Source organism: Gymnodraco acuticeps, unplaced genomic scaffold (genome assembly GCF_902827175.1).
Source record: "Gymnodraco acuticeps unplaced genomic scaffold, fGymAcu1.1, whole genome shotgun sequence".
Lineage (NCBI taxonomy): Eukaryota > Metazoa > Chordata > Actinopteri > Perciformes > Bathydraconidae > Gymnodraco > Gymnodraco acuticeps.
The window spans coordinates 349793-377318 of NW_022992014.1; the positions used below are offsets into that span (position 1 = coordinate 349793).

At 41.9% G+C, this 27526-nt stretch overlaps 1 protein-coding gene across 3 annotated transcripts; it reads right to left on the reverse strand.

Annotated features, from left to right (window-relative positions):
* Positions 1–2846: 2846 nt before the first annotated feature.
* LOC117536513 (zinc finger protein 239-like) lies at positions 2847–21335 on the reverse strand. Of its 3 annotated transcripts, none has more exons than XM_034201413.1 (3): positions 21091–21335; positions 17799–17864; positions 2847–4227 (listed from the first exon to the last, which is right to left on the reverse strand). In XM_034201413.1, the coding sequence occupies exons 2-3, from the start codon at positions 17829–17831 to the stop codon at positions 3163–3165; spliced, it is 1098 nt and encodes a 365-aa protein (XP_034057304.1). In that variant the 5' UTR covers positions 17832–17864; positions 21091–21335; the 3' UTR covers positions 2847–3162. The 3 variants fall into 3 exon arrangements, with proteins under 3 accessions (XP_034057304.1, XP_034057305.1, XP_034057303.1); XM_034201414.1 differs by having other exon boundaries at positions 21081–21335; XM_034201412.1 differs by having other exon boundaries at positions 19904–21335.
* Positions 21336–27526: the final 6191 nt, after the last annotated feature.

The following is a 27526-nucleotide window of genomic DNA, read 5'->3' on the forward strand; positions in this document are numbered from 1 at the left end:
AAAGTGTCTCTACTGTAGGCTATTTTTATTATATGTACAGCACTTTGGCTCGACCAAAAATCGTTTATAAATTAGCTATATAAATAAAACTTGATTTGATTTGATTTGAAGGCAGTAAGGATCTCTCAGTCAGAGCTGGTTGATGTTGCTGGAAAAAGAGATTTGATGCCCTCTGCTGGTTTCTCTTCAGGTATTGACACACTAAAATGTCTGTGTGATAGTTTTAAAATAAAAATCCAGCGATTGGATGTAGGTTTAATTGGCTCAAGTATTGCATGAACACAGTAAGATACATTATATTTACACTACCAGTCCATACAAACCTTCTCATTAGAAGTTTTTTTAATTTATTTTAATTGTTTCTACATTGTAGATTTATACTGTAGACATCAAAACTATAAAAGAACACATATTCTAGTAAACATGAAATAAATGTTAAAAAAAACAGAATTGTATTTATATTTTGCTGGCTGCTGTGGTCAAATAGGGCTTTCCACTGTGCACTAACCCTACCTCTGCACAACACAACTGATGGTCTCAAACACATTCAGAAGGCAAGTAATTCCACATATGGAATGACAACTTCATGAAGCTGACTGAGAGAAGCCAAGAGTGTGCAAAGCAGTCATCAAGGCAAAAGGGGGCTACTTTGAACAATATAAATTAAAAATAATATTCTGGATTTCTTTAACACTTTTTTGTTGACTAGATAATTCCATATGTGTTCTTTCATAGTTTTGATATGGTACCGGGCAGCTGAGGGCTTCTTAACATTTAACAAACTATGAATGTGTCATATTCACTTAACGGGAAGGAGCTCAGCTATCAGACAATATTAACAATTTTTAGCTAAATGTAACACCAGGGTAATAACAAAGGCTCTGAATAAGCCCAGAGGGAAAAAATGCTAACGCACTTAGCACAGAACTCACGGTAAAATACCCGTATTACTTATCGGATCTGCACAAACAAGATATCGATTAGCAAGCTGAGATTCCACAGATTCCAGACATATACGTATCATCACTGAGCGATCAAAACTTGAGTTTCTTCCCGTTAAGTGGGTATGACAAAGAAGCACAGTTTCGTGAATATTGTTGTGTTTTGCCCCCTGGGGGTGGGGGCATTGGGTTTAACCTATTGAGCTTCTTTTTTTACGAAACTGTGTCTCAGGGCTTCTTAACATTTGACAACCTATTAATGTGTCATACCCTATTAACGGGAATAATCTAAGCTAACTGACGATATGAACAATTTTTACGGAAACAAAACACAAGTCTGACGACGAGAGTCTGCTTTAGCACTAAGCAAAAAAGTGCTAACGCACTTAGCACATAATTCACGGTAGAAATATGTTGTACTTCACCGGATCTGCACAAACAAGATATCATATGAAAGCTGATATTCCACAGATTCCAGAGGTCTAAGTGTCATCACTGAGCGACCAAAACTTGTGGCAGCGAAAGCGAAACCAGACAACACACAACTTAGCTTTACGAGGCCAAAATGGCAAATACGTCTTACCTTTGCTTTTTTCTGATAAAAGCTTGTTTTCAATGCATACAAACGCTGCTGAAGGTTAATCCAATGTCTCTGTGTCCTTTTGAAATGATCACTGATAATCCATCATCATATTTATGGCAATAAACCTAGTTTTCAGAGCGTAACATAGCTTTCGGTTTGGGCAAGCTGAGTGCACATCACTCTCACTCCTCAATGGTAACGTGTAGGTGGATATAGGAACTTCCCCCTTGATTATATTAGCTATAACGGTTAAAAATAGGTGTCAATTACCAACATCGACCAATGGGTTCCAGAGAAACCGCAAATACACCCAAATGACACAAGAGGTGTTTTTTTCTTTCTAAACCTCTCTAAAAAGGTCAAATGTAACTTGTTTTGCATTAAACCTGATACAGGGTACTTATATGTTATAGTTTTTAGTCTACTATCCGATCATTCAAGGGTGGTTTTCACTATAAGTAATGGGTATTTTTTGGACGGACTCTATAATTTATATTTTTTTACTATGTTCATTCTGAATTTACTTTAAAATCAAAACATCTATATTGATTCTGACTTTTCTAAAACCAACTCACAGGTTTATCATTGCTTTGAGAAAAAAGATTATTAATTTACCCCTTTTAGAAGTGAAGATATAGTAATTTTTTCTGGGATTGTAATTTTCGAGCCTGAGATCTGAAAAACAGGTTTGGGGCTTAACAGGTTATCAGGACAACTACTCTGAGTTAAAAAGAATATTTTTCATTAAAATTAAAGTTTCAGTGACACATTTCATCCAGCTGTCAGCGGCCCTAAAACAAGGGAATTACATGTTTATAATGCGCTGAAAAACACAAAAAAATATGCAGGGATGTGAGTCTGTTTCTAAGGCCTTTTTTATTTTGTTACATTATGATAATTTAAACAAAAGAGAACAGAATCAAACTGAAAACATCAGGAATATTTTCTAGATACAGTCATCATATACATTTTTTAGACCAGAACAGACTGCCAACTCAACAGGAACTATCAAAACATCCCAATCAAAGTTTAAAGGTGTTATAAGATGTTATATTCCATGGAATACTCTTAACATCCCGATAGCAATGAATATATTAAATGCTTTGACAATAAATACATACAAAAATGTCATCTGTGGAAGCTGTAGCGCTGTAAAAAGCACAACCAATCAGTTTAGCCGACCCGGCTAAAATAACTGGATGGCCACCTGCCTGTCAGCCTTCCATCTGTGCACAAACTTATCTCATGCCCTCATTGGTCATGTGCGCATGTGTGTGTGTTGGAGGAGGGGCTCTGTAAGGAAGTCTGAAGGAAGAGGCGGATTTTTTCCGGTTGTGTACTTTCAAATTCTAGCGCACTCGAGCTGGTTTCTCCAAAATTACATACCCCCCCTTTAAGTCACAACATTTTATTAATCAAACAGATTATTCAACAAACTACCGGATGCAGCTTAACGAGGCTAGCAGTTTAATCCTGGACATAGAATATTTTATAAAAGGAATAAAAAGACTATTAAAAAACCATGATTTGAATTACATCGGGAGGAACAGCATCTCTGTGGCCTTGTTTTGGCATAGTGTGAACACTGGTTTGAACATAAAAAAACTGTTGGTCAGATTTAGGAAAATACATGATGGGTTAGGGAGAAAACAGCATCTCTTCACACCAGTACGGTTTCTCTCCATGGTGAATGCGTCGATGTGTTTTGAGAGCACCTGATGTCGTGAACGTTAGCCCACACTCTTCACAGCTGTACGGTTTCTCTCCAGTGTGAATACGTTTATGTGTTTTGAGGTGAACTGATTGAGTGAAAGTTTGCCCACACTCTTCACAGCTGTATGGTCTCTCTCCTGTGTGAACTCGTTGGTGTGTTTTGAGAGTACTTGATGTCTTGAACGTTAGCCGACACTCTTCACAGCTGTACGGTTTCTCGCCAGTGTGAACACGTTGATGTGTTTTGAGAGCACCTGATTGAGTGAACATTTTCCCACATTCTTCACAGCTGTACGGTTTCTCTCCTGTGTGAACACGTTGATGTGTTTTGAGAGCACCTGATGTCGTGAACGTTAGCCCACACTCTTCACAGCTGTACGGTTTCTCTCCAGTGTGAACACGTTGATGTGTTTTGAGAGCACCTGATTGAGTGAACTTTTTCCCACATTCTTCACAGCTGTACGGTTTCTCTCCTGTGTGAACACGTTGATGTTTTTTGAGAGCACCTGATGTCGTGAACATGAGCCCACACTCTTCACAGCTGTAAGGTTTCTCTCCTGTGTGAACACGTTGATGTGTTTTGAGAGCACCTGATGTCGTGAACGTTTGCCCACAATCTTCACAGCTGTACGGTTTCTCTCCAGTGTGAACACGTTTATGTGTTTTGAGAGCACCTGATGTCGTGAACGTTTGCCCACACTCTTCACATCTGTATGGTTTCTCTCCCGTGTGAATGCGGTGATGTGTTTTGAGATCACTTGATTGAATGAATGTTTTCCCACATTCGTCACAGCTGTGCGGTTTCTCTCCAGTGTGAATGCGGTGATGTGTTTTGAGTTGATCAGATTTCTTGAATGTTTTCCCACACTCTTTACAGCTGTACGGGTTTTCTCCAGTGTGAATACGCTGGTGGAGCTTTAAATCTCCAGATGTTGTAAAAGATTTATCACATTGCTGACAGCTGTGACGTCTCTCTCTTCCTTTCGGTTTCTAAAACAGACGGACAGAGAAAGAGAGAAAGTAAATTATAAAGCATAAATACATATACAGTTAACACAATAAAAACTCACTTATACAAACTTTCAGTTAACAAAATACTACTTGTACTAACCGTTTGTGATTATTAAATTGGTATTATATTTGATACAGTAATACAGCAATATTCTAACCACAGTATATACCAGAGGTGTGGGACTCGAGTCACATGACTTGACTCGAGTCAGACTCAAGTCGCATAATTTTGGACTTGAGACTTGCTTGACTAACATTGATAAAAGACTCTACTTCACTTTGACTTTATTCATGACTTGAGACTTAATTTAGGCTTGAGACAGATGACTCGAAAGGACTTTACTTTTTTAAATAAAATATTTGCATTTGTTTTCGTATTGACCTCTGAAGAACCAGCACCTTACCGTGGTAGAGAGGTTTGTGTGCCCTGATGAACCTGGGGGCTGTGTTGTCTGGAACTTTGTGTTCCTGCTATGGTCTCCCATGGCAAATTGGTCTCAGGCAAGGGGCCAGACTAAGATCGGTTCAAAAGACCTCATGAAAGACGATACAGTAAGTGAGGATACCTGGCCCGGAGGAAGCCCAGGGTCTCCTTCTGGAGCCAGGCCCAGAAGGAGGACTCGTCGGCGAGCGTCTGGTGGCCGGGCTTGCCACGGAGCTTCTCCGTCCCGCGGGCCCACCACCTACGGGAAACAGCAATGGGGTCGGGTGCACTGCCAGAAGGGTGGCGGTGAAAGCAGAGGGTCTCGACGGACCAGACCCGAGCGACAGAAGCTGGCTTTGGGGACGTGGAACGTCACCTTTCTGGGGGGGAAGGACCCTGAGCTTGTGCGGGAGGTGGAGCGTTACCAGTTGGATCTGGTTGGGCGTACCTCTACGCACAGCGTCGACTCTGGAACCTTACTTCTGGATAGGGGTTGCTCAAGGTGCGAGGCGCCGGGCGGCTGTGGGGATACTCACAAGCCCCCGGTTGGGTGCTTCATTATTGGAGTTTACCCCAGTAGACGAGAGGGTCGCCTCCCTACGCCTGCGGGTTTTGGGGGGGGGAAAACTCTGACTGTTGTGTATGCTTATGCACCAAACAGCAGTTTGACCCTGGAAAGAGTCCTGTATGGGGCTCCTGAAGGGGACTCTTTAATCTTGCTGGGAGACTTCAACGCACATGAGGGCAATGATGGAGACACTTGGAGGGGCGTGATTGGGAGGAACGGCCCCCTGATCTGAACCGGAGTGGTGGTTTGTTACTGGACTTCTGTGCAAGTCATCGATTGGCCATAACGAACACCATGTTCGAACATAAGGATGCTCATAAGTGTACGTGGTACCAGAGCACCCTAGGCAGAAGGTCCATGATCAATTTCGTTATCGTATCATCGGACCTGAGGCCGTATGTTTTGGACACTCGGGTAAAGAGAGTGGCGGAGTTGTCAACTGATCACCATCTGGTGGTGAGTTGGGTCGAGTGGCGGGGGAAGTCTCTGGACAGACCTGGTAAGCCCAAACGTGTAGTTCGGGTGAACTGGGAACGTCTGGAGGAGGCCCAAGTTCAGGAGGCCTTCAACTTACACCTCCGGCGGAGCTTTTCGGGCATTCCTGTGGAGGTTGGGGATATTGAACCAGAGTGGTCGGTGTTCAAAGCCTCTATTGCCGAAGCCGTTGCGGGGAGCTGTGGTCTCAAGGTCTTAGGTGCCTCAAGGGGCGGTAACCCTCGAACCTCCTGGTGGACACCGGTGGTCAGGGAAGCCGTTCGACTGAAGAAGGAGGATTTGTTATCCCGGGGGACTCCCGAGGCAGTTGCAAGGTACCGACAGGCCCGAAGTTCAGCAGCCTCAGCCGTGGCCGAGGCAAAGCAGCGTGTGTGGGAGAAGTTCGGAGAAGACATGGAAAAGGACTTTCGGGCGGCACCAAAGTTGTTCTGGAAAACTGTCCGACACCTCAGGAGGGGGAAGCAGGGGACCATCCAAGCTCTGTACAGTAAGGATGGGACGTTGTTGAACTCAAATGATGGAGTGTTAGGGCGTTGGAAGGAACAGTTTGAGGAACTCCTGAACCCGACAACTCCGCCCTCTATGTTAGAGGCGGAGCTTTAGTATGACGGGGGATCAACACTAATCTCCCGGGGGGAGGTCACGGAGGTCGTCAAACAACTCCACAGTGGCAAAGCCCCGGGGGTGGATGAGATCCGCCCAGAAATGCTGAAGGCTCTGGGTGTTGAGGGACTGTCATGGTTGACACGTCTCATCAACATTGTGTGGAAGTCGGAAACAGTACCGAAGGAGTGGCAGACCGGGGTGGTGGTTGCCCTTTTCAAAAAGGGGGATCGGAGGGTGTGTTCCAATTACAGAGGCATCACACTACTCAGCCTGCCCGGGATAGTTTACTCTTAGGTACTCGAAAGGAGGGTCAGGCCGATTGTTGAGGAGGAACAATGCAGATTCCGTCCTGGTCGTGGAACGACGGATCAGCTTTTTACTCTCGCAAGGATCTTGGAGGGGGCCTGGGAGTATGCTTATCCGGTCTACATGTGTTTTGTAGACTTGGAGAAGGCGTATGACAGATTTCCCAGGGAGTTACTGTGGGAGGTGCTGCAGGAGTATGGGGTGAGGGGGTCTCTACTCAGGGCCATCCAATCTCTGTACTCCCAAAGTGAGAGCTGTGTCCGGGTCCTCGGCAGTAAGTCGGACCCATTTCCGGTGAGGGTTGGCCTCCGCCAGGGCTGCGCTTTGTCACCAATCCTGTTTGTAATATACATGGATAGGATTTCGAGGCGTAGTCATGGGGAGGGGGTCTGCAGTTCGGTGGACTAAGGATTGCACCACTGCTTTTTGCAGATGATGTGGTTCTGATGGCTTCATCGGTCTGCGACCTTCAGCACGCACTCACTGGATCGGTTCGCAACCGAGTGTGAAGCGGCTGGGATGAGGATCAGCACCTCCAAATCTGAGGCCATGGTTCTCAGCAGGAAACCGATGGACTGTCCACTCCAAGTAGGGAATGAGTCCTTACCCGAAGTGAAGGAGTTCAAGTATCTCGGGGTCAGTAGTACATACATTATTTGAGATATATTTCGAACTCGGACTTCATTTTAGGGATATTTTGACCAGAGGTGTAGAGCTGTTTGTTTAAGCACCGGATCGGCAAAACAGGAGAGTCTGTAAACCAGTTTGCCTTGATCTATGAATTCATGTCTGTGACTGTAAAACTGACCGTTGAGCGGCCCGACCAAGCAAGGAGGCAGAGGCAGAGAATTCAAATATAACCCGGTGTGGGCATTTATTCATCGCTGTGGTACAGGATACACAGCCTCAATATTGCTGCCCAGGTGAACACAGTCACCAGCCACAAGGATCTCACCCACACTACCAGCCTTCCCCCCTCACACAGGTGAGGAGGGAGGAGACAACACAGGGCACCAGGTGAACATAATCAGGAGTAACAGAAAGAACGGGAGGGGGAACACTTTTCAAAATAAAAGACATGTGCAATATACAAAGCCCGAAGCCGTCAGTCCACAGTGACGAAGCCATCTTCGTCACAGTGACTCTCACAGTATCTGCTGCCATCAGCTGTTTTATAGAAGGAAAACCTCCTTCACTTCATGAAATCTCTGCAGCACCAGGAGGCAGAAACGTGCAACTCAGCAGAATCTGAGAAGAGTAGCACCAGCTGCAAAGAGCTGTGCCTTTTATTGTTTACTTCACTGTGTTTACCTTCATTAGAACAGCTAAAGAGCGACTGCAGGCTGCAACGTTTTAACCACACACCCATCTGCTTAGGGATGACTTATTAAAGGTGCGAAGGAGATGGCCGGCCAGGTACTGGCATCATGTTTTTCTTCTCACTCTAGGGGGGTTATGGTGTTGCTTCACAAGTCTGTTCCGTTCCGAGTGAACAATATTATATCTGATACAGCTGGTAGATATTTGGTGATACAAGGCACTATGTTAAAATAAATCATCACCTTGGTGAATGTCTATGGCCCAAATGACGACAGTCCCGCTTTTTTTGAGAATCTGTTTTTAATGGTTGCATCCCTCCCAGGCAAAGTAATGATGGCAGGTGACTTCAACTGCACTCTATTCCAAAACTCGATCGTTCATCTGTGTTGAAATTAGAAATGAACAGTGGGTAATAATTACAGACCCGTTGTAAATTAATATTTGTTTCGTTCTATAAGAGGCTTTATCAATCTGATTATCCATTGAATTCGGTAAGTCAAAACACTCTCCTAGATGGGCTGTCTTTTCCCAATATTTCTGTAGAAACAAAACTCGCAATGAATAGGCAACTGAACTTTAAAGATATTTCCAATGCCATTCTTTACATGAAAGGTGGTAAGGCCACAGATCAAAACAGCTTTGTTATAAATCCTCAAGGATTCCATAAAGTAAGGAGGGTTACGTTTTGTGAAGGAACCCCGGACAAGGCCATTTTGTCACTCGATGCAGGAAAGGCGTTTGACAGAGTCGAATGGCCCTATCTGCTAGAAGTGCTTAATCCAATCCAATCCAACTTTATTTATATAGCATTTTAAAACCTTCAGACCAAAGTGCTGTACAGAGAGATAAGCTCACACAACATAATATAAATACATTTAAAATACAAGATACAAACACAAAACAAACCAGAATAAAGGTAATAATTCAAAAATAAATAACAGCCATATAATAAAAACAATAGACCACTGAAAGCAAATAAAAGCAACAATCTACTTGTTTCCGAATGCTAAGGAGAAAAGGTGGGTTTTAAGACGGGATTTAAAAGCAGACAGTGTGGGAGCCTGTCTGATGAGCAAGGGCAGGTCGTTCCACAGTTTAGGGGCGGCAGCAGAGAAAGCATGGTCCCCTCTGCGCTTAGACTTTGTTTTTGGCACCCTCAGGAGCAACTGATCAGCTGACCTGAGAGTGGGAGTGGGCGTGTAGCTGTGTAACAGCTCAGAGAGGTAGGGCGGGGCCAGGCCATTGAGGGCTTTAAAAGTAAATAAAAGAGTTTAAAAATGAATCCTCAAATGAACGGGCAGCCAGTGGAGTGAAGATAAAATGGGGGAAATGTGCTCGTATTTGCGTGTGCCAGTTAGTAGCCGTGCTGCTGCACTTTGGCGCTTTGGTCTTGATGACTAATTTCTTAAATGGATTCAAATTATATTTGTTGATTCGTCCGCAGTAGTATTAACCAATAATTGTATTTCACAACTGTTTAAGCTCTTTCGCGGCACGAGACAAGGCTCTCATATTTCACCTCTACTTTTTGTGATAGCTATGGAGCCGTTGGCAATAGCCATACGATCACACCCTTTGATTTATGATATTAAGACAGGTGACCTAGAGCAGCGGTTCTCAAACTGTGGTCCGCGGGTACTGCAGGTGGTCTGTGGAAAAAAGCTAAATAAAATCCACTTTTTTCGGGGACCGGATATGTGACTTGCTCTATCAATCAGTCGCATTGACCCGAAGACACATTTTGAGTTGTATACACTGTTGGAAAGAGGAGATTCCTAGCTTTCTAATGATATCAGGATTGTACTCCAAATCTCAAGCAAAATATGCAGAGTCACCGTAAGGGTTGAAAAGTTAGGACGATTCTAAGGTTCTGTGACTGAAAGGGGCCCAAACAATTTTAGAACATTCAGAAAAAAATGTTTAAGTCACCTTTCATCATTCATCAATAATTAACATTAATAGAACGTTATATTGAGAATGTACTCATTAAAGTTACAATTCATTTAACTTATTTTTTTCCAAAAGTTAATTATCCAAAGCCTCTGTACACCCCCTTCTATTTACATGTAATGGTTTGGTCCTGCCTCCAACCGCGGTGCTGCACCGGCACTTTCTAGCAGAGAGTGAGAGCATGTGAGCAGGGATGCTAGTACTTACGTGTGTACAATAGCAGCGTTCACACCGCGTACTTTGCAGTACTTAGTGCTGGCACTTAGTGCCCCGGCACTTATTACCCCAGGGCACTAAGTACCAATCGCGTTCACACCAGAGTACTTTTCCCTGAGGGAAGATTACGCAAATGAGCCGCTGACGTCACTTCGTCTTCTTCTGCTTTGGGTTTACTGGCAGGCTGCAAACAACTTCACGGCGTATACTGCCGCCCGAAGTCCCGGCCGGAAGTCCCCGCCGGAAGTCCCCGTCGGAAGTCCCCGCCGGGAGTCCCCGTCGGAAGTCCTCAATTAGACGCCTGCAGCGAGTGCAGAACGCAGCTGCACGTCTTCTAACTAACCATAAAAAGCGTGACCACATCACCCCAATTCTGGCCTCATTGCACTGGCTTCCAGTTCGGTTCAGAATAGATTTTAAAATCCTTTTATTTGTTTTCAAAGCCCTAAATGGGTCCATCGCTACACCCCAGTCAGAGCCTTAAGGTCGGCTGATCAGCTGCTGCTGATAGTGCCTGAGACCAGGCTCAAAACCCGACGGTAACGAGCATTCGCAGCAGAGGGCCCCGGGCTCTGGAACATTTTGCCCCTCCAAGTGAGGTTGGCCCAGACCCTGTTTTATTTTTTAAATCAACATTTAAAACTCACTTTTTCTCTTTGGCCTTCTAGGCTTCTCTTATCAAGAATAACTTTTATCCAAGACCTTTTCCCTCTCTAACCTCTCAAGGTTTTATTAGAGGGAAACGGTTTGTAGAGTGGCTTAGACAGGCCGGGGAGTGTTACGATTCGTAGACACAGCGTACCTCCCTATCTCTCATCAATTTCCAACTAAGGCTCCAGTGGGGACCTTGTTCCCTGAGTGTGCCTCTCCACCTATGTTTCTTACTCTCTTACTTGCTACCCTTTGCCCTCAACCTATTCTAAGGGAGTGCTTGTTCTTCCGTCTGTTTGTCTGTGTCTGTGTATTCTCTTGTTCCGATTAACCCAGCCACATTTTTTCTTGTTTTGTGTCTATATCTACGCCGGGATCTGGAGTCGAGGCTGATCTTCTTGCTGTGGTGCTGTGTCCTGGATCCTCTATCCTGAGTTCTGGATTAAGTCGTGGACTTCGGGTTGTGGCTAAACCTGTCTCTGCGGTCCTGCCTGGGTCTCGTCATGCTGCCTCCCTGAAGGCTTCCACAGGATTGTAGTTGACATCTTCGTAGATTCATCTTCTTATTACAGACACATGCATTTCCTAACATTTGGACTACCTATACTGTAAAATGTATTATCTCTTCGATTTACACACGGCATCTATTGCACGTCTGTCCGTCCTGGGAGAGGGATCCCTCCTCTGTTGCTCTCCCTGAGGGTTCTCCCATTTTTCCCCTTTAAACTGTGGGTTTTCTCCAGAATATTTTTCCTTGTACGATGTGAGGGTCTAAGGATAGAGGGTGTCGTTTTTTCTCATACTGATATTCTGAACAATCTGTGCTGTTGTATTAGCTGTAAAGTGTCTCGACTGTAGGCTATTTTTATTATATGTACAGCACATTGGCTCGACCAAAAATCGTTTATAAATGTGCTATATAAATAAAACTTGATTTGAAGATTGATGCAAAACGAGTGACATTTTACCTTTTTTAGGGGAAAAAAACACCTCCGGGGTCATTTGGGTGTATTTGCCATATCTCTGGAACCCATCGGCCGATTTTGGTGATTGACACCTCTTTTTAACCAGAGCCAATATAATCGAGGGGAAGTTCCTAAATCCATCCAAAAATTACCATTGGTGAATGAGAGTAATGCGCAGCCAGCATGCCCAAAACCGGAAGCTGGGTTACAGTTCTCATACACTCTATATGAAAACTACTCTTATTGACATAAATATTGTGATGGATTATCAGTAATCATTTCAAAGTGACAGAGACATTGGATTAACCTTCAGCATTGTTTATATGCGTTTTAATGCCATTGAACACAACTTTTGATCAGAAAACAGCTAAGAGTATTTGCCGTTTTGGTCACACAGTGATGATACTTATACCATTGGAATCTGTGGAATCTCAGATTTCATATGCTATCTTGTTTGCGCAGATCTGATGAAATATGAAAGATCGCTACCGTGAGTTATGTGCTAAGTGCGTTAGCACTCTTTCGCTTAGTGCTAATTCAGACGCTTGGCATTAGAGTTGTGTTTTGTTTAGATGAAAACATTTCATATCGTCAGGTAGCTGAGTTTCTTCCCGTTAAGTGGGTATGACACATTAATAGTTTGTTAAATGTTAAGAAGCCCTGAGACACAGTTTCATGAATATTGTTGTTTTTTCCCCCGGGGGCGGGGGCATGGGGTTTAACAGGTTAAAGGTTGCAACAACCTCCTATGTCCACTGGAGTGCATCTCCATCACTGAGGCCGATGCGATGCGCATCTCGATACGTTGCCAACGATACGATAAATTAACGTTACATTTGAAACACCAGGCGATGCGATGCGATACGATACACCCCTGCGATTTGATTCAACACAGCGATTTGGGGCGATACGATGCAAAAATAATGATACTTCAATATGGTACGACAGAGGATTTTTGTTTTATTCCTTATATGCAGCAAATCATAAATTAACAAAAAAGTGCTTTACATATTTGGTTTTCTCTACTAGTACTGCGCATCCCATCATGCTGTTTCTTTTTTACCTTAAAAAACTCTCCAGAGTACAGTACAATTGTATAACACCTCACAGTTCAACAATTTAAGGATGCATTGCCCATGATTAACAATGTGCAAATAACAACCACCATAGTGCAATGCCCATACAACTGCCAGCCTGATGTGCTTAACACTCATTCTGCTCACCAGTGAGCAGAGAAGAATTTCCTGTGTGTCATGGTTTCTACACGGACCACTATTGCGGTAAGCATGTTGTAACTTCCGGTTGTTGTTGTCACCTCCGGGTATCCCGTGTGCCTGTTCTGTTGCTGATAGCCTATTATCTTAACTGAATCGATCATTTTAAAACTCTTGATCACAGCAACTGCCTGACGTTGTAATCACACGTTACTATAGCTTAAGCACTCACAACTCTCCTTCTCTTAGCGACTGTAACTCCACAGTTGCCTACACTCTTTTCTGGTTTGCTAACGGTAGCTACTTTAGCTTGATAGCTAGCCATGGCTCTTTCCCCACCCTCGGGTGCTATTTCCTGCTCTACCTGTCTCATGTTTGGTTACTTCCCTTCCTCCTTTACTGGTACCGATACATGTGTTAAATGTAGTATAGTTGTTAGGTTGGAGGCGGGAATCATAGCCATAGAAGCCCGGCTCCGCATCTTAGAAAGTAACTCAGCTGCCCATGTTAGCCGGTGCAGACCGGCAAAAGGTAGCTCCTATTAGCCGTCCCCCGACAACTCCCGAGCAGCAGGGAGACTGGGTGACTGTTCAGAAGGGGCATAACGCGAAACCCGCAGGTCCCCACCAACCCGTTCACGTATCTAACAGATATTCCCCACGCACCGAGACACCCGCTGAGAAGCCAACTCTGGTTATTGGTAGCTCTATTATGAGATACGTGAATTTAGAGACCGAAGCCTCCACAGTCACATGCATTCCGGGGGCCAGAGCGGGCGACGTTGAGGCGCATCTTAAACTGCTGGCTAAAAATAAACGTAAATACAGTAGGATTGTTATTCACGTCGGTGGTAATGATGTTTGTTTATGCCAATCAGAATGCACCAAACTTAATGTGGAGTCGGTGTGTAGTTGTGCTAAAACAATGTCGGACACTGTAATCTTCTCTGGTCCCCTCCCCAATCTGATCAATGATTACATGTATAGCCGAATGTCATCATTTCAGCGCTGGTTGTCTTGGTGGTGCCCAGCAAACAATGTGGGCTTCGTAAATAATTGGACAGCCTTCAGGGGAAAACCTGGTCTGATTAAGAGAGACGGCATTCATCCTACTTTGGCAGGTGCAAATCTCATTTCGGCAAACATTTCAGGGCTTTGTGGACTTAATCCATGACAAATTGGAGTTGAGACCAGGAGGAGGAGTCGCAGTCTTACACGCTTCTCTGCACTCTCTCCTAGGCAGTCATCCATAGGAATCCCAAACCCAATAAAATACCCAATATTAGCGGTGTGTGTGTCTGCCCATGGACAATTTAAGGTAAAACCTAATAGAGGTGTCATACATAATAACCTAATAAAAGTAAATGTAACAACTACTACAGTGCAACAAAACAGGAAGATTAAATGTGGTCTCTTAAACATAAGATCTCTAGCATCTAAAGCAATATTGGTACATGATTTAATATCAGATTATAATATTGATATATGCTGTCTCACTGAAACTTGGTTGAGACATGAAGAATATGTCAGCATAAATGAGTCCACTCCACCCAGCCATATCAATACTCATATTGCCCGAGGCACAGGCCGAGGAGGTGGAGTTGCAGCAATCTTTGACTCAAGTTTACTTATCAATACTAAACCAAAATTAAATTATACCTCCTTTGAAAGTCTCGTTTTTAGTCTTACGCATCCGACCTGGAAAACTTTGCAGCCAATCGTATTTGTTACAGTGTACCGTGCACCAGGTCCTTATTCAGAATTCTTATCAGAATTCTCTGAGTTTTTATCAACTTTGGTACTTAAAACAGATAAAGTAATTATCGTAGGTGACTTTAATATTCATGTTGACGATGATAAAAATAGCCTTACTGTTGCATTAATTCTATATTAGATTCTGTTGGTTTTTGTCAGAGTGTAAATAAACCAACCCACTGCTATAATCACACTCTCGACCTTGTTCTGACTTATGGTATTGAAATTGAGCAACTATTAGTCGAACCGCATAATCCTGCATTATCCGACCATTTCTTAGTAACTTTTGAAGTACTGTTACTAGACTACAAAGCATTAGTCAAAAGCTCCTGCAGCAGAAACTTATCTGTTAGTGCTATAGGCAAATTTAAGGAAGAGATTCCACCAATACTTAACTCGATAGCATGTCTGCATGTAAGGGAGGAAACTTATACAAAATGTACACCACCCCAAATTGATCATGTTGTTGATAGTGCTACAGATGCGCTGCGAATAAAATTAGACTCTGTTGCTCCTTTGAAAAAGAAGAAAATAAAACAACATAGATTAGCTCCATGGCATAATGCCGAAACCCGCAAAATAAAGCAAAAGTCGAGACAACTTGAAGGGATATGGTGTTCCACTAAACTTGAAGAATCTCGATTTATTTGAAGATTTTCAGTCTGGCTTTAGAACACATCATAGCACAGAGACAGCTCTGGTTAAAGTCACAAATGACATTCCAATAGCCTCAGACAAGGGACTTGTCTCTACTCTTGTTTTGCTCGATCTCAGTGCTGCATTTGATACTATCGACCATGATATCTTATTGCAAAGACGAGAGCACTTAGTTGGCATACAGGGAACTGCCTTAGGCTGGTTTAGGTCCTATCTATCTGAACGCTCTCAGTTTGTACGTGTCAACGATGAATCTTCCACGCAAACCAAAGTTAGCCATGGAGTGCCACAGGGCTCAGTGCTCGGACCTATTTTGTTCACATTATACAGTATATGCTTCCGTTAGGCAATATTATAAGGAATCATTCTGTAAATGTTCATTGTTATGCGGATGATACTCAACTATATTTATCAATGAAGCCTGATGAAATTAATCATCTAAATAAAATTCAAGACTGCCTTAAGGACTTAAAAACGTAGATGACCTTAAACTTTTTGATGTTAAACACGACCAAAACTGAAGTTATTGTACTTGGCCCGAACAATCTACGAAACAAATTATCTAAAGATATACTAACTATGGATGGCATTAATTTGGCCTCCAGTGAGACTGTAAGGAATCTTGGTGTTATATTTGATCAGGATTTATCCTTTAACGCCCACATAAAATCAATTTCAAGGACCGCCTACTTCCATCTACGTAACATTGCAAAAATCAGGCATATCTTGCCTCAAAACGATGCAGAGAAACTAGTCCATGCATTTGTTACTTCAAGGCTGGATTATTGTAACTCCTTATTATCAGGGTGTACCAAGAAGTCAGTCAAGTCGCTTCAGCTGATTCAAAATGCTGCAGCTCGTGTACTAACCAGAGTTAGGAAAAGGGACCACATTACTCCTGTTCTGGCTGCCTTACACTGGCTCCCTATAGGACACAGGATATAATTTAAAATTCTTCTTCTCGCCTACAAAGCCCTTAATGGGCAGGCGCCATCTTACCTTAAAGAACTCATTATACCCTACTGTCCTACTAGGGCATTGCGTTCCAAGAATGTAGGGTTGTTGGTTGTTCCTTGAGTCTCTAAAAGTACAATGGGAGCCAGAGCCTTTTCTTATCAAGCTCCACATTTGTGGAATCAGCTTCCAGTTTGTGTTCGGGCGGCAGACACCCTATCCGTTTTGAAGAGTGCGCTTAAGACCTTCCTTTTTGATAAAGCTTATACAGTTGCAAGAAAAAGTATGTGAACCCTTTGGATTCTCCACACATAGCGTTGTGTGTTCCTTCCAAACAACTCAACTTTGGTTTAATCTGTCCACAGAATATTTTGCCAGTAGTACTGTGGAACATCCAGGTTCTCTTTTGCAAAATTCAAACGTGCAGCAATGTTTTTTCTGGACAGCAGTGGCTTCCTCTGTGGTGTCCTCCCATGAACTCCATTATTGTTCAGTGTTTTACGTATCGTAGATTCGTCAACAGAGATGTTAGCATGTGCCAGAGATATCTTTAAGTCTCTAGCTGACACTCTAGGATTCTTCTTCACCTCATTGAGCATTCTGCGCTGTACTCTTGCAGTCATCTTTACAGGACGGCCACTAGGGAGAGTAGCAACAGTGCTGAACTTTCTCCATTTATAGACAATTTGTCTTACCGTGGACTGATGAACATCAAGGCTTTTAGAGATACTTTTGTAACCCTTTCCAGCTTTATGCAAGTCAACAATTCTTAATGGTAGGTCTTCTGAGAGCTCTTTTGTGCGAGGCATGGTTCACATCTGGCAATGCCTCTTAAGAATAGCAAATTCAAAACTGGTGTGTATTTTTTATAGGGCAGGGCAGCTTTAACCAACACCTCCAATCTCGTCTCATTGATTGGACTCCAGGTTGGCTGACTCCTGACTCCAATTACACTGAACAAAAATATAAACGCAACACTTTTGTTTTTGCTCCCATTTGTCATGAGATGAACTCAAAGATCTAAAATATTTTCTATATACACAAAATAACCATTTCTCTCAAATATTGTTCACAAATCTGAAAAAAATCTGTGATAGTGAGCACTTCTCCTTTGCCGAGATAATCCATCCCACCTCACAGGTGTAGCATATCAAGATGCTGATTAGACAGCATGATTATTGCACAGGTGTGCCTTAGGCTGGCCACAATAAAAGGCCACTCTGAAACGTGCAGTTTTGCTTTATTGGGGGGTCTGGGGGGGTCCGAAAACCAGTCAGTATCTGGTGTGACCACCATTTGCCTCACTATTTTCACTCACACATACGCGACCCACTCAAAACGGGTCCCACCAGTTGAGAACCACTGTTCAAACCATATTGTGCATTAATATTGTATTTTCTAAACAGGTTGTGATCATTCATTTGGGGATAACAGTGTTAGGAATATAATTGTGATGAAGTGCACACTGACCTGAGCTCCAGGGGTCTTTTTTTTCTCCTCCATGCTGCTCTCAGTGCTCCTTCTCCGGCTGTGTCTCTGAAATAATCAACACAACTACAGCTGACACAACACAAGACAACTCAATACAACCGACAGACACAACAAGACAAATCTACAGCTACGTCTTAGGTTAATAAACTTGAAATGTTTAGCTCTATGAAACCTGATGTACTTATATGATTCTGTTTTCTTCAAGGTTGTGTCTTCCTGGTCGAATGTACTTATTGTAAGTCGCTTTGGATAAAAGCGTCAGCTAAATGCAATGTAATGTAATAGCAGAGGCGAGAAGTAACTAAGTGCATTTACTCAAGTACTGTACTTAAGTACTATTTAGAGGTACTTGTACTTTAATATTGAAAAGGAATCTAACTTTGATACAACCAACGTTAATATCTAGGTCATCTCTGATACTGATACTGAGCTCAGATGCTGATAAGGCTCCGGAAAACGGCCGTCCTACCTTTAGGACCAGTGGCACAGCCCCACCTAGTGTCAGCAGAAAGTATTAACAATAATGATTACAAAAAAATATAAAATATATTTTAAGATCATATTTAATCATCTGATTCGTCTGTACATTGCTGTTTTAGTCTGTGTTCTTCTAATTAGTGTCTACAGTGTGTGCCTATTGAGCTGTTTAGAGCCATGTGGGACAAAACCCGATCATGCCCCTCCCTCTCACTGTCTAAGTCAATGGTGACTGTAAAAACTACACTGCGCATGCTCAGAGTATTTTCCTATTTAATGTGTGTGGCAAAAAAAGAATGACCATGGGGCATAGTGCAGCCATCCCCACCATACGTCATCTCACATAATTCAGAGCTGATTGGCTGTAAGTACGTGTGCCGCGAAAAGTGTGGTGTGTGAAGAGGAGACGAGAGAGGTGCAGTGACGCATCCTAAAACCCGGAAGTAAGCTGCGCATCACTTCCCTTGACAAAAAAGCAATGATATATCTCCATAGGATTTTAGAAAATAGCTCGAAATAAGATCTGTGGGAAACAAACCTGTTAGATAAATGCACGTTTTGTTCAGCCGGATAATATCCACATGTCTACCCTACTTTTATAATGTTCGAATCATAAATCTATTGATTAGATTAGATTTATGATAGACTTTTGAAACTACAAGAAGATAAGGAGGACTTTTACAAAAAAGTGATAGAGATTTTTGTCCAGAAGGATAGGCAAATGGACTTCATCTTCAAGTCAAGGTAAGACCGCAATTTTATTGAAAATGGGATCTTACTTAGAGAGAACAATTCAATATGTAAATGATAAAATTACATTTTTTGGGTATCCTTTTTGTTGAACTGTCTGTTTAAAATTAATCGAAGCATCAGACAAAAAAAGCTTTTGAAAATAATATTATATTTTGATTTAGGTAAAAATATAATATTTGTAAACCTGAAGAGTCAGTGCCTCACCAGCCATGAACCTCACCAGCCATGAACCTCACTGCGCGTCACTGCAGAAGCTTATATATAGACATCTAAGTTTTTGTGCCCCACCACTTTTGTACGTATAAAAACGCCACTGTTTAGGACTAACCCCAGAATCTAAACGCAAGATCAACGTAATCTGCTTAGGGGGGCAGCTAACAGCTTGGCCTCTAACACCAGCTGCCCGTCGTATCACTTATTTCAGGCACTAAAGCATCAGATGTCCGACCGCCAGGATCGCAAAACGGAGTGTGTAGTGCAGTAGGTGTTGTTGGGCTGGTAGAACCCAGAGCAGTATCTAAACTGCCCCTGGAGGAGAAACCCTGTGTCGTTGGGAGACTCCCTGCTAATTAGGGCCGCTTCAGGACCCACAATCTCTAACCCCCTCTTTTAACCAGTTATGCCAATTAAAACAATGCAAATGTAATATCAAACATAGCCAGTCAAATATAGATATACAGCAGTGATATTACCACATCAGCAGAGCACATGTCATATTTCAGCATCAATCAATCAACCACAGTAACCAATATGAAACTACAGTTTAACCTTAGCAGGGTTTCTATTTCCCTTAAACAATTTCAAGTCCAAATTATCAACTACTGTCAGCCTTTTCCAAAGAAGGGTGTTCTTACCTTACTCTAAGACCAAGCAGATACCTTCAGAGACCACCAGAGAGACCAGGAATTGGGTCGAAATGTACAAAGTACAAACCGGTTTTATTAGGTTTTTAACAAATATAGAGGATTTACAAGATCCAAAAAACAACATAAGTTTTACAAGGTCAAAGTACAAAAGCAACAGGTTCCCAAGTGAACCCCCTAGAGCCCTAAAAGAGCCCAAGACCCAAATTCAAGCCTCAAAAAAGTCCCACCAAGTTCCCCCGTTTCTCTTCACTCATCTTTTATAGCCTCTTCCCTCCTCCCTCTCTACATCAGATGGTTTCCCCTGTTCTATCTTTGAGTGAGAAGGAGGTCACATAGGTTCAATTCTTACTCAATTACAAATATAAAGTTACAATTTAAAAAATGAAGACTATAGTAATGATATGCAATTTTAACAAAAGGGAATATGAACATGTTCATGAAAGCAAAACACATTTTAAATTTCATGTTTAGAATTGAAATGTATTTTAATTTCTATTTAAAATATGCAAATGTAATTTATTAACAGAAGCAAACTTAACAAAACTGTCTCTATTGTCTCTAAGATGTGTTTCTCCTGGATGTTGGATCTAAAATCATCAAGTCTGTACACAGTTCGCTCTCATCCTGTGTGCATTGTTGTCCTCAATCGTTGTAACCGTTGTCAAGGTGTCAAAAACCACAATACCTTCCTAGAATTGTGGTTGGAACTTTTATGCTTTGCTTGCACCTTCTAAAATGCATAATGTGCATAGGTTAAGAGTTCAGGATGTTCTGTCTAGTTGCACATGTCTGAAAAGACTTTATTGAGACATACATCCTTTCCATCAAACCAAATTATAGCCAATTTAGCATTTGTTGTCAATGGTAAGCTTAATAGAGGTAGGTGAGGTAAAAGTGAGGTCTGTCACGGCGACTTGAACAGCAGGTCTGTCAACACTATTTCCGTTTAATGCTACTTTGTACTTTTACTCCACTACAATTCAGAGGTAAATGGTGTACTTTTAGTCCACTATGTATTGAATACCTTTAGTTGCTTTACATATGTGGATGAATGATGTGAAATATAATTAACTCTTAAATCAGACTTTAGTTCCACCTGGAGTAAATTCACAAGCTATCCTGCAGTATACAAAGTCATTCAAACTAGACACAAAAACACACACACATCCACCCACCCACACCCTCTTCGTCCTGGTTCTTCAGTCTTTCTTCTCCTTGATAAAACACTGCTGTTAAACACACTAATCTCCGTTTAATGCCTTTACTTATGTTTACCGATTAGCAACGTGGTATAAAAAGCAACAAACAAAAAACGGGAGGCAACAAAAACACGGTGTAACAGATAAATCACCCTCCAAGGATAAACTAAGTATTTGTATGTGTTTTAAAAGTACATTAAACACATTACATTCGGTATAAAATCTGCTTCAACGTCTGTTAGCAACGTCTAGCTTCTGATGACCGGAAACTAGAAACGAACAGCCGCAATGCATCATGGGATTTTAGTTTTTCTTTTTAAACATAAATTCACTGCCTCCCTGTGGTGAAACACGGTATTAAAATAAATATGAATTACAACAATAATAATAATTTATATAATAATAATAATAATAATAATAATATATAAATATGGGACTGGTATGGCGGATTTTGAACGTTGGGAAAAATGTTTCTGTTTGTAATCATACATTTGTTTTCCATTATATAGGTTTTGATATAATGATTGATCATTAAAGTGTTATCAAAGCTGGTAAAGGTGCAGCTATTTTAATGACTTTGTATACTGCAGGGTATTTTCTGATTTAACACTTGATTGTATTTATAAAAGTAGAAGTACTCAGATCTTGTACTTGAGTAAAAGTAGAAGTACCAGAGTGTAGGAATTACTCTGTCCTGTATTCAAAATGTTACTCAAGTAAAAGTAGAAAAGTATTCTCATCAAAATATAGTTAAAGTAGTGACAGTAAAAGTAGTCATTTTGCAGATTGGTCCATTTCAGAATAATATATATGATGTGCTTTATAATTATTGATATTACTGACATGACTGCAGGAGAAGCAGCAGCTAAATGCTCGTTAGCTTAAATCCTGCAGGGAACCCAACACCAACACCTACACAGACACAGACACATAAATAACATAAAGGAATCACAATGATAGTAATTTACTGTGTGCGTTATCATCATCGAGTTCAAGGTATACATTGTTATTTAAATATGTCGTTATGTTATGTATTGTTTCTACTTTAAAGAGTCCTCTCCTGCTGATGTTCAGGTGTATATCAGTATGTAGTGTCTCTACTTTAAAGAGTCCTCTCCTGCTGATGTTCAGGTGTAGATCAGTATGTAGTGTCTCTACTTTAAAGAGTCCTCTCCTGCTGATGTTCAGGTGTATATCAGTATATATTGTCTCTACTTTAAAGAGTCCTCTCCTGCTGATGTTCAGGTTTATAATGAATACTGATTCTTAAATCCTGAGCTGCATCCCTGCTCTGTTCAGATCTGATTTAGCTCTGTTTGATACGAAACAGTTGCACAAATGCAAACACACTTGATTGTATTGCCGCTAACAGTGTGCAGTCTGCAGAGAGTGGAGGTTACATAACAGCTGTTCAAAGAGGATTAAAAGAAACTCCAGAGAGGAAGCAGAAACTCTGATACTGAAATCAGACAGGAGCTGGCAGATAATGAGAGATCACAAATACAAAGTCTAATAAATTAATAATATGGGAGATATACTGTATCTATTTTAGCTCAGAGTTTAATGATCAAACTAACTTCAGTGTTTTAAATAGGATGTAATGTGAAAAAACATCAAACTAACTTCAAGTTAAAAACAATTCAATAATGATAAAAAAAATAACTTCACTTTTCTGGGCTATAAAATGCCAGTAATAATAACTAGAAAATGCATTTCCTGCAGAAAATGCGTGCGAATGCTGTAAACTGTGAACATTTATTGCTGAATTTAGCTGAAAATGCAGAAAAAGCTGAATATGTTATTAGCTGAACAGAAAAAGCTTAATATTTAAAAGAAAAGTTTAAAAAAAAGGTATAAACAACAACATGTATAGCCTTGATGTCCTGAAATAGCTGAATAATGTAATAGTTGAATGGTTTCTGCAGCTGAAAATAGGCTGAAGGAGTTAAATATCAGATGTACGTAGTAGTGAATTAATTTGTATTAAGATGAGAAAAGAAAGTAAAAAGGCTTGGGAAAGCAGAAGAATATTTGAACTGCAAACTTTTGAACTAACTTGATGGTGAATGATCTGTCGCCATGCCAACGGCATTTGATGACATCCCATAATACCCTTAGATGTGTTGATGGCTGCATCGTTACCAAACCTGTGAAGTTTTGGGCCATTTCGAGCATTTTCACTGAAGTTATGAGAAAACCGTGTTTCATGGTGAGCATTGTGTTGCCATGGCAACCACATTTGAAGAAATCTCAAAACTTTCCCGTAGATGTCTTCACGGCTTGACTGTTAGCACACATGTGAAGTTTGAGCACTTTTTGAACATTTTCATAGGAGTTATACATTACATTAGGAGGTTACATTACTCTCTCTCTTCTCTTGATCACCCTCTCACTCTTCTCTCTCTCTTCTCTTGATCGCCCTCTCTCTCTTCTCTCTCTCTTCATCGCCCTCTCTCTCTTCTCTCTCTCTTCTCTTGATCGCCCTCTCTGTCTTCTCTTGATTAGGGTGACCAGATGTCCCGCTTTGCGCGGGACTGCACAGCATTTTCAAGACTTTTGGTGCGTCCCGCAAATTGAGACGATGTCCCGCATATTTCATTTCGATTGGCTAAAACGCTTTTCTAAAATCAGATTTATCCAATGGCTGTTGAGAAAGCAGGGAAGGCTATCATCACGGGGGTGTGTTTGCTGTCAATTAAACTGTAACACATGGCGGGTGCTGCCGGTCAAGCAGCGACGTGCAGTCAGGGGAGGCAGGGGAGGCAGAGCCTCACCTGTCATACTCCAATGTAACGGAAAAACAACTAAAGAAAAACTAAATAGTAATAATAATAAAATGTCTCCACTGATCTGTGTTGTAAGTGTGATTTCTGTTTGATTCCAATCGCTTTTTATAGTCAAAATCAGCAAATTGGCCGAGCTCCGCTAACTACATGGGAGCGAAGAGGAGTGAGGCAGGGACGAGCTCTGCCTCTCGTAAGCCCACAGTAACTGGCTGGAGCACTTATTTTGTGAGCGCGCTCAAGCCAGTTACTGTGGGGTGAGGTGAGGCACAGATGAGCTCTGCCTCACCTCAGAATGCGTCACCCCACAGAAACTGGCTGGATAGCGGGCACTAAGCGCATGCCTGTTACCATCTCACTGTATGTCACCAATGTAATGTTTGTAGATCCCTTTATTACATTTATCCTCGCCATCCATAGTCTCTAACAGACCACTCTTTCCCAATGTAGGTCAATGGGAAAAAGTGTTTCTGGGCCCAGCAACCTAAAGGAAGTGTAGTACCGCCGTTTGGCCACAACGAATATTCTCATCAGACTCCGGCGCACTTCCTGGGGGCTTGGTATGCTCTTCCTCCTGTCTCCTCGTCACCTGTGACCCCTTTATACCAAGCCCCTAGGAAGTGCGCCGGACTCAGATGAAAAATATTCGTGGTGGCCAAACGGCGGTACTACACTTCCTTCGTTCCTCAAGTTGTAAAAATGTGCTAATAACGTTATTCTGAGAGTTATTTCCCTCTGCATTATGAACGCGCATCTAACCCACGGGACCGCGCCGCCCGGCACGTTGATGTTACGTGTTCAGCATGGTCCCGACCAATCAGAGCACACTGTGCTCACAGGGACGGTGGGGGCTGGAGCTATTGGAGCTACAACGAGCCGTTAAAGGCAGAAAGTGACATTCAGTGAACACACGTAGTTTACAGAGATGCTGTATGAGAAACCAATGAGTTGCGTTTATCTTTACCCATGGATGCACAATAAGAACGGACCCATATCGTCTTACTGCCATCCCACGGAGCTGTAATAATGGATATATTGCACATGTTTGCTGTAATTCATTATTATACTACATGGGCTGTATGATTACACCTTATACCGTAAATGTTGTGTTAAATAAAGTTAATATTACCGACGTTATTAACGTCCCTGTCGCTTCGTATTGCACTAAGAAGCTTATTGCACTGTATATATATATATACAGTGTGTTTAGAGTGGGTGAGGTCCTGATAATTTATTCCGGTAAATTACTCTGACCTACTAATTGACCTGACCGAAGTTATTGAGTCTATGTAAGTTTACTGCTTGGCTCATATCCACCAACGTCAGCAAGATCTCACCTCTATTAACTCCCCGAAGAACCAGGTTCAATTAACTGCTGTTTCAATTCAGACAACTCTCTTAAATCTGTTTAAGCGATCCCAAAGGATTTTGATATCAGTAAATGAGGTGTGGCCCTACCTAAGTGTGAGTGTGGCAGGGTGCAGTCTTACCTTTGAAGCAGGAGAGGAGAGCGCTGATGTCTTTTAAGTTGTCCCAATCCAAAAGGTGGGATCAGTTTATTTGAAGAAAAATAGGTCCAAACTTATACAGGGTTTTTACCTTCTCTCTTTACAACATTATAATCATACTAAACAAAATGATGCTGTGATCATGTTCAAATATGAAACTTTAATTCACAGTCTTACATTTATTACCAACATGTTTAACTTCAACTGCCCAATTCAGTTGTGATTTCTAAATCTCCCGATAGAATTTAGAGGCATTTCCTCATAAATGACTGGTGATAATAAAAAGCACATTCAAACTTTCATTTTCACCCAATCAATTCACATCAATTTCATACCTTTTTTCCGACACAGACGGTGGGAATAACATTCAAATACCCATTCCTATCCGCATGAATTCGGAGGAAAATCCTCACAGGTGGCGGGTACTAATATTCACAAACACATCTCCCATCAAATCATTCCACTCAGCAAACACATCTCCCATCAAATCATTCCACTCAGCATTCAACCAAGAAATTCACTCAGCATTCAACCAAGAAATTCACTCAGCATTCAACCAAGAAATTTGAGAGATATTTACCATGTCTGAGAGAACCTTACCGAGAGCTATTAACCCAGCTCTGAGGGCCAGAGCCTACCGGGAGAGAGTATACCAGGGGAACCCCCCTCTCTCTCTCGCTCTCTCCAAAAAGCCAGTCTCTTTATGCTCAAAAAAACCGGATAGAAAACCCCAAAAACACCTCCTCCACCCAACCAATGAAAAAACCTGGGCATGGCCACTGATGTACAGGACTGGACATATTCTATTGGCTATGACATAAGACACACCTTCCCATGTTTGTGTAAAAAAGGACATGACCAGACATATTCTATGGCTATGACATAACTACCTTTTTGAGGCCTCAATGTATTTCTCCTTAGGTCCGGAGCCCCCCTCCCTGTGTACAGCCGTGAGAGGAGAGGGAAGAAACTGCCTACTCTCTTATCACTGACACCCATAAATCATTATAGGTCTTACACTCAACTTAACAAACCACTTGGTTTTGTTTATACTGTAAATATAGAAAAACCTAAAATATGAAGCATTTTCATTGTTGGTTATACAAGAATATAATTGATTATATTTGATTATAACTAACTTTCGTTTTAAGTATTCAACACACTATGAAGATCTCAACAAGTGCAATCATTATTTCATACTAAATGAACATCTGTTGCTTGGATATCACTAGATCCTGTTACAGCGTAATATAAGTACATTACGATTGATGTGTACATTAGCATAATTACTAGCTAGCCGCTAGCTGCTAACTGCCACCTCGTTAATATGAAATCCATCATAATAACAAATCATTACCATGCTTTCATGAACGTGCGGTTCTGTTACGTGTACGCAAATTGACGTGCTTGATGTGAACGAGCATTTTGGTTAAAGTTGCGCATGCGCTATGAGCGCACATACGGGTACTTCTCAGGCATGCCGGGTAATCTGTGACGTTTCGCTCTCTCAAAAGTTGGGCCATTTTATCATCATGCCCAATGAGCAGCTCTCATAGGAATGAATGAGGCCCCGCCTCCCACGCTGTATCCAGTTCTTATTATACATCCATGCTTTATACACCCGGTGAGGCTAAACACCGCCACCAAGAGTTCAAAAATAATATTGCACTATACATATAAATAAGGTAAGCTGAGACACCAACAACACCCATAAAATGGCTCCTACACCCAATACGCACATTTATTAGTGATACCTCCGCTTGCTGCTGCTTTTAAATCCACTGCTGGGGAGACCGGACCGCCATTTAATTTTTTTAAAACTCACTCGTCCCGAGCGCGCATTGCATCCTGGGATATGGTAGACCGCGGAGGATACAGATGCCGTTTCTCAATCTTGAGGATACTGGCTTCCAAGCCAATATTTCAAGGATGCTACGTCATCGAGTGCCGCCGAAGGACTGTTCCAATCTCCAGCATACTTGGAATTCCACCGAGGCCGCGTCCTTGCTTTGGGGGAAATTTCGAGGCTGCACATGGGTAGACTTCGTGTCCTTAAAATCCCCACAATGCTATGCGCACGGACCAATTTCAAAAACCCTTGCGGAGAATGGCTGAACCGAC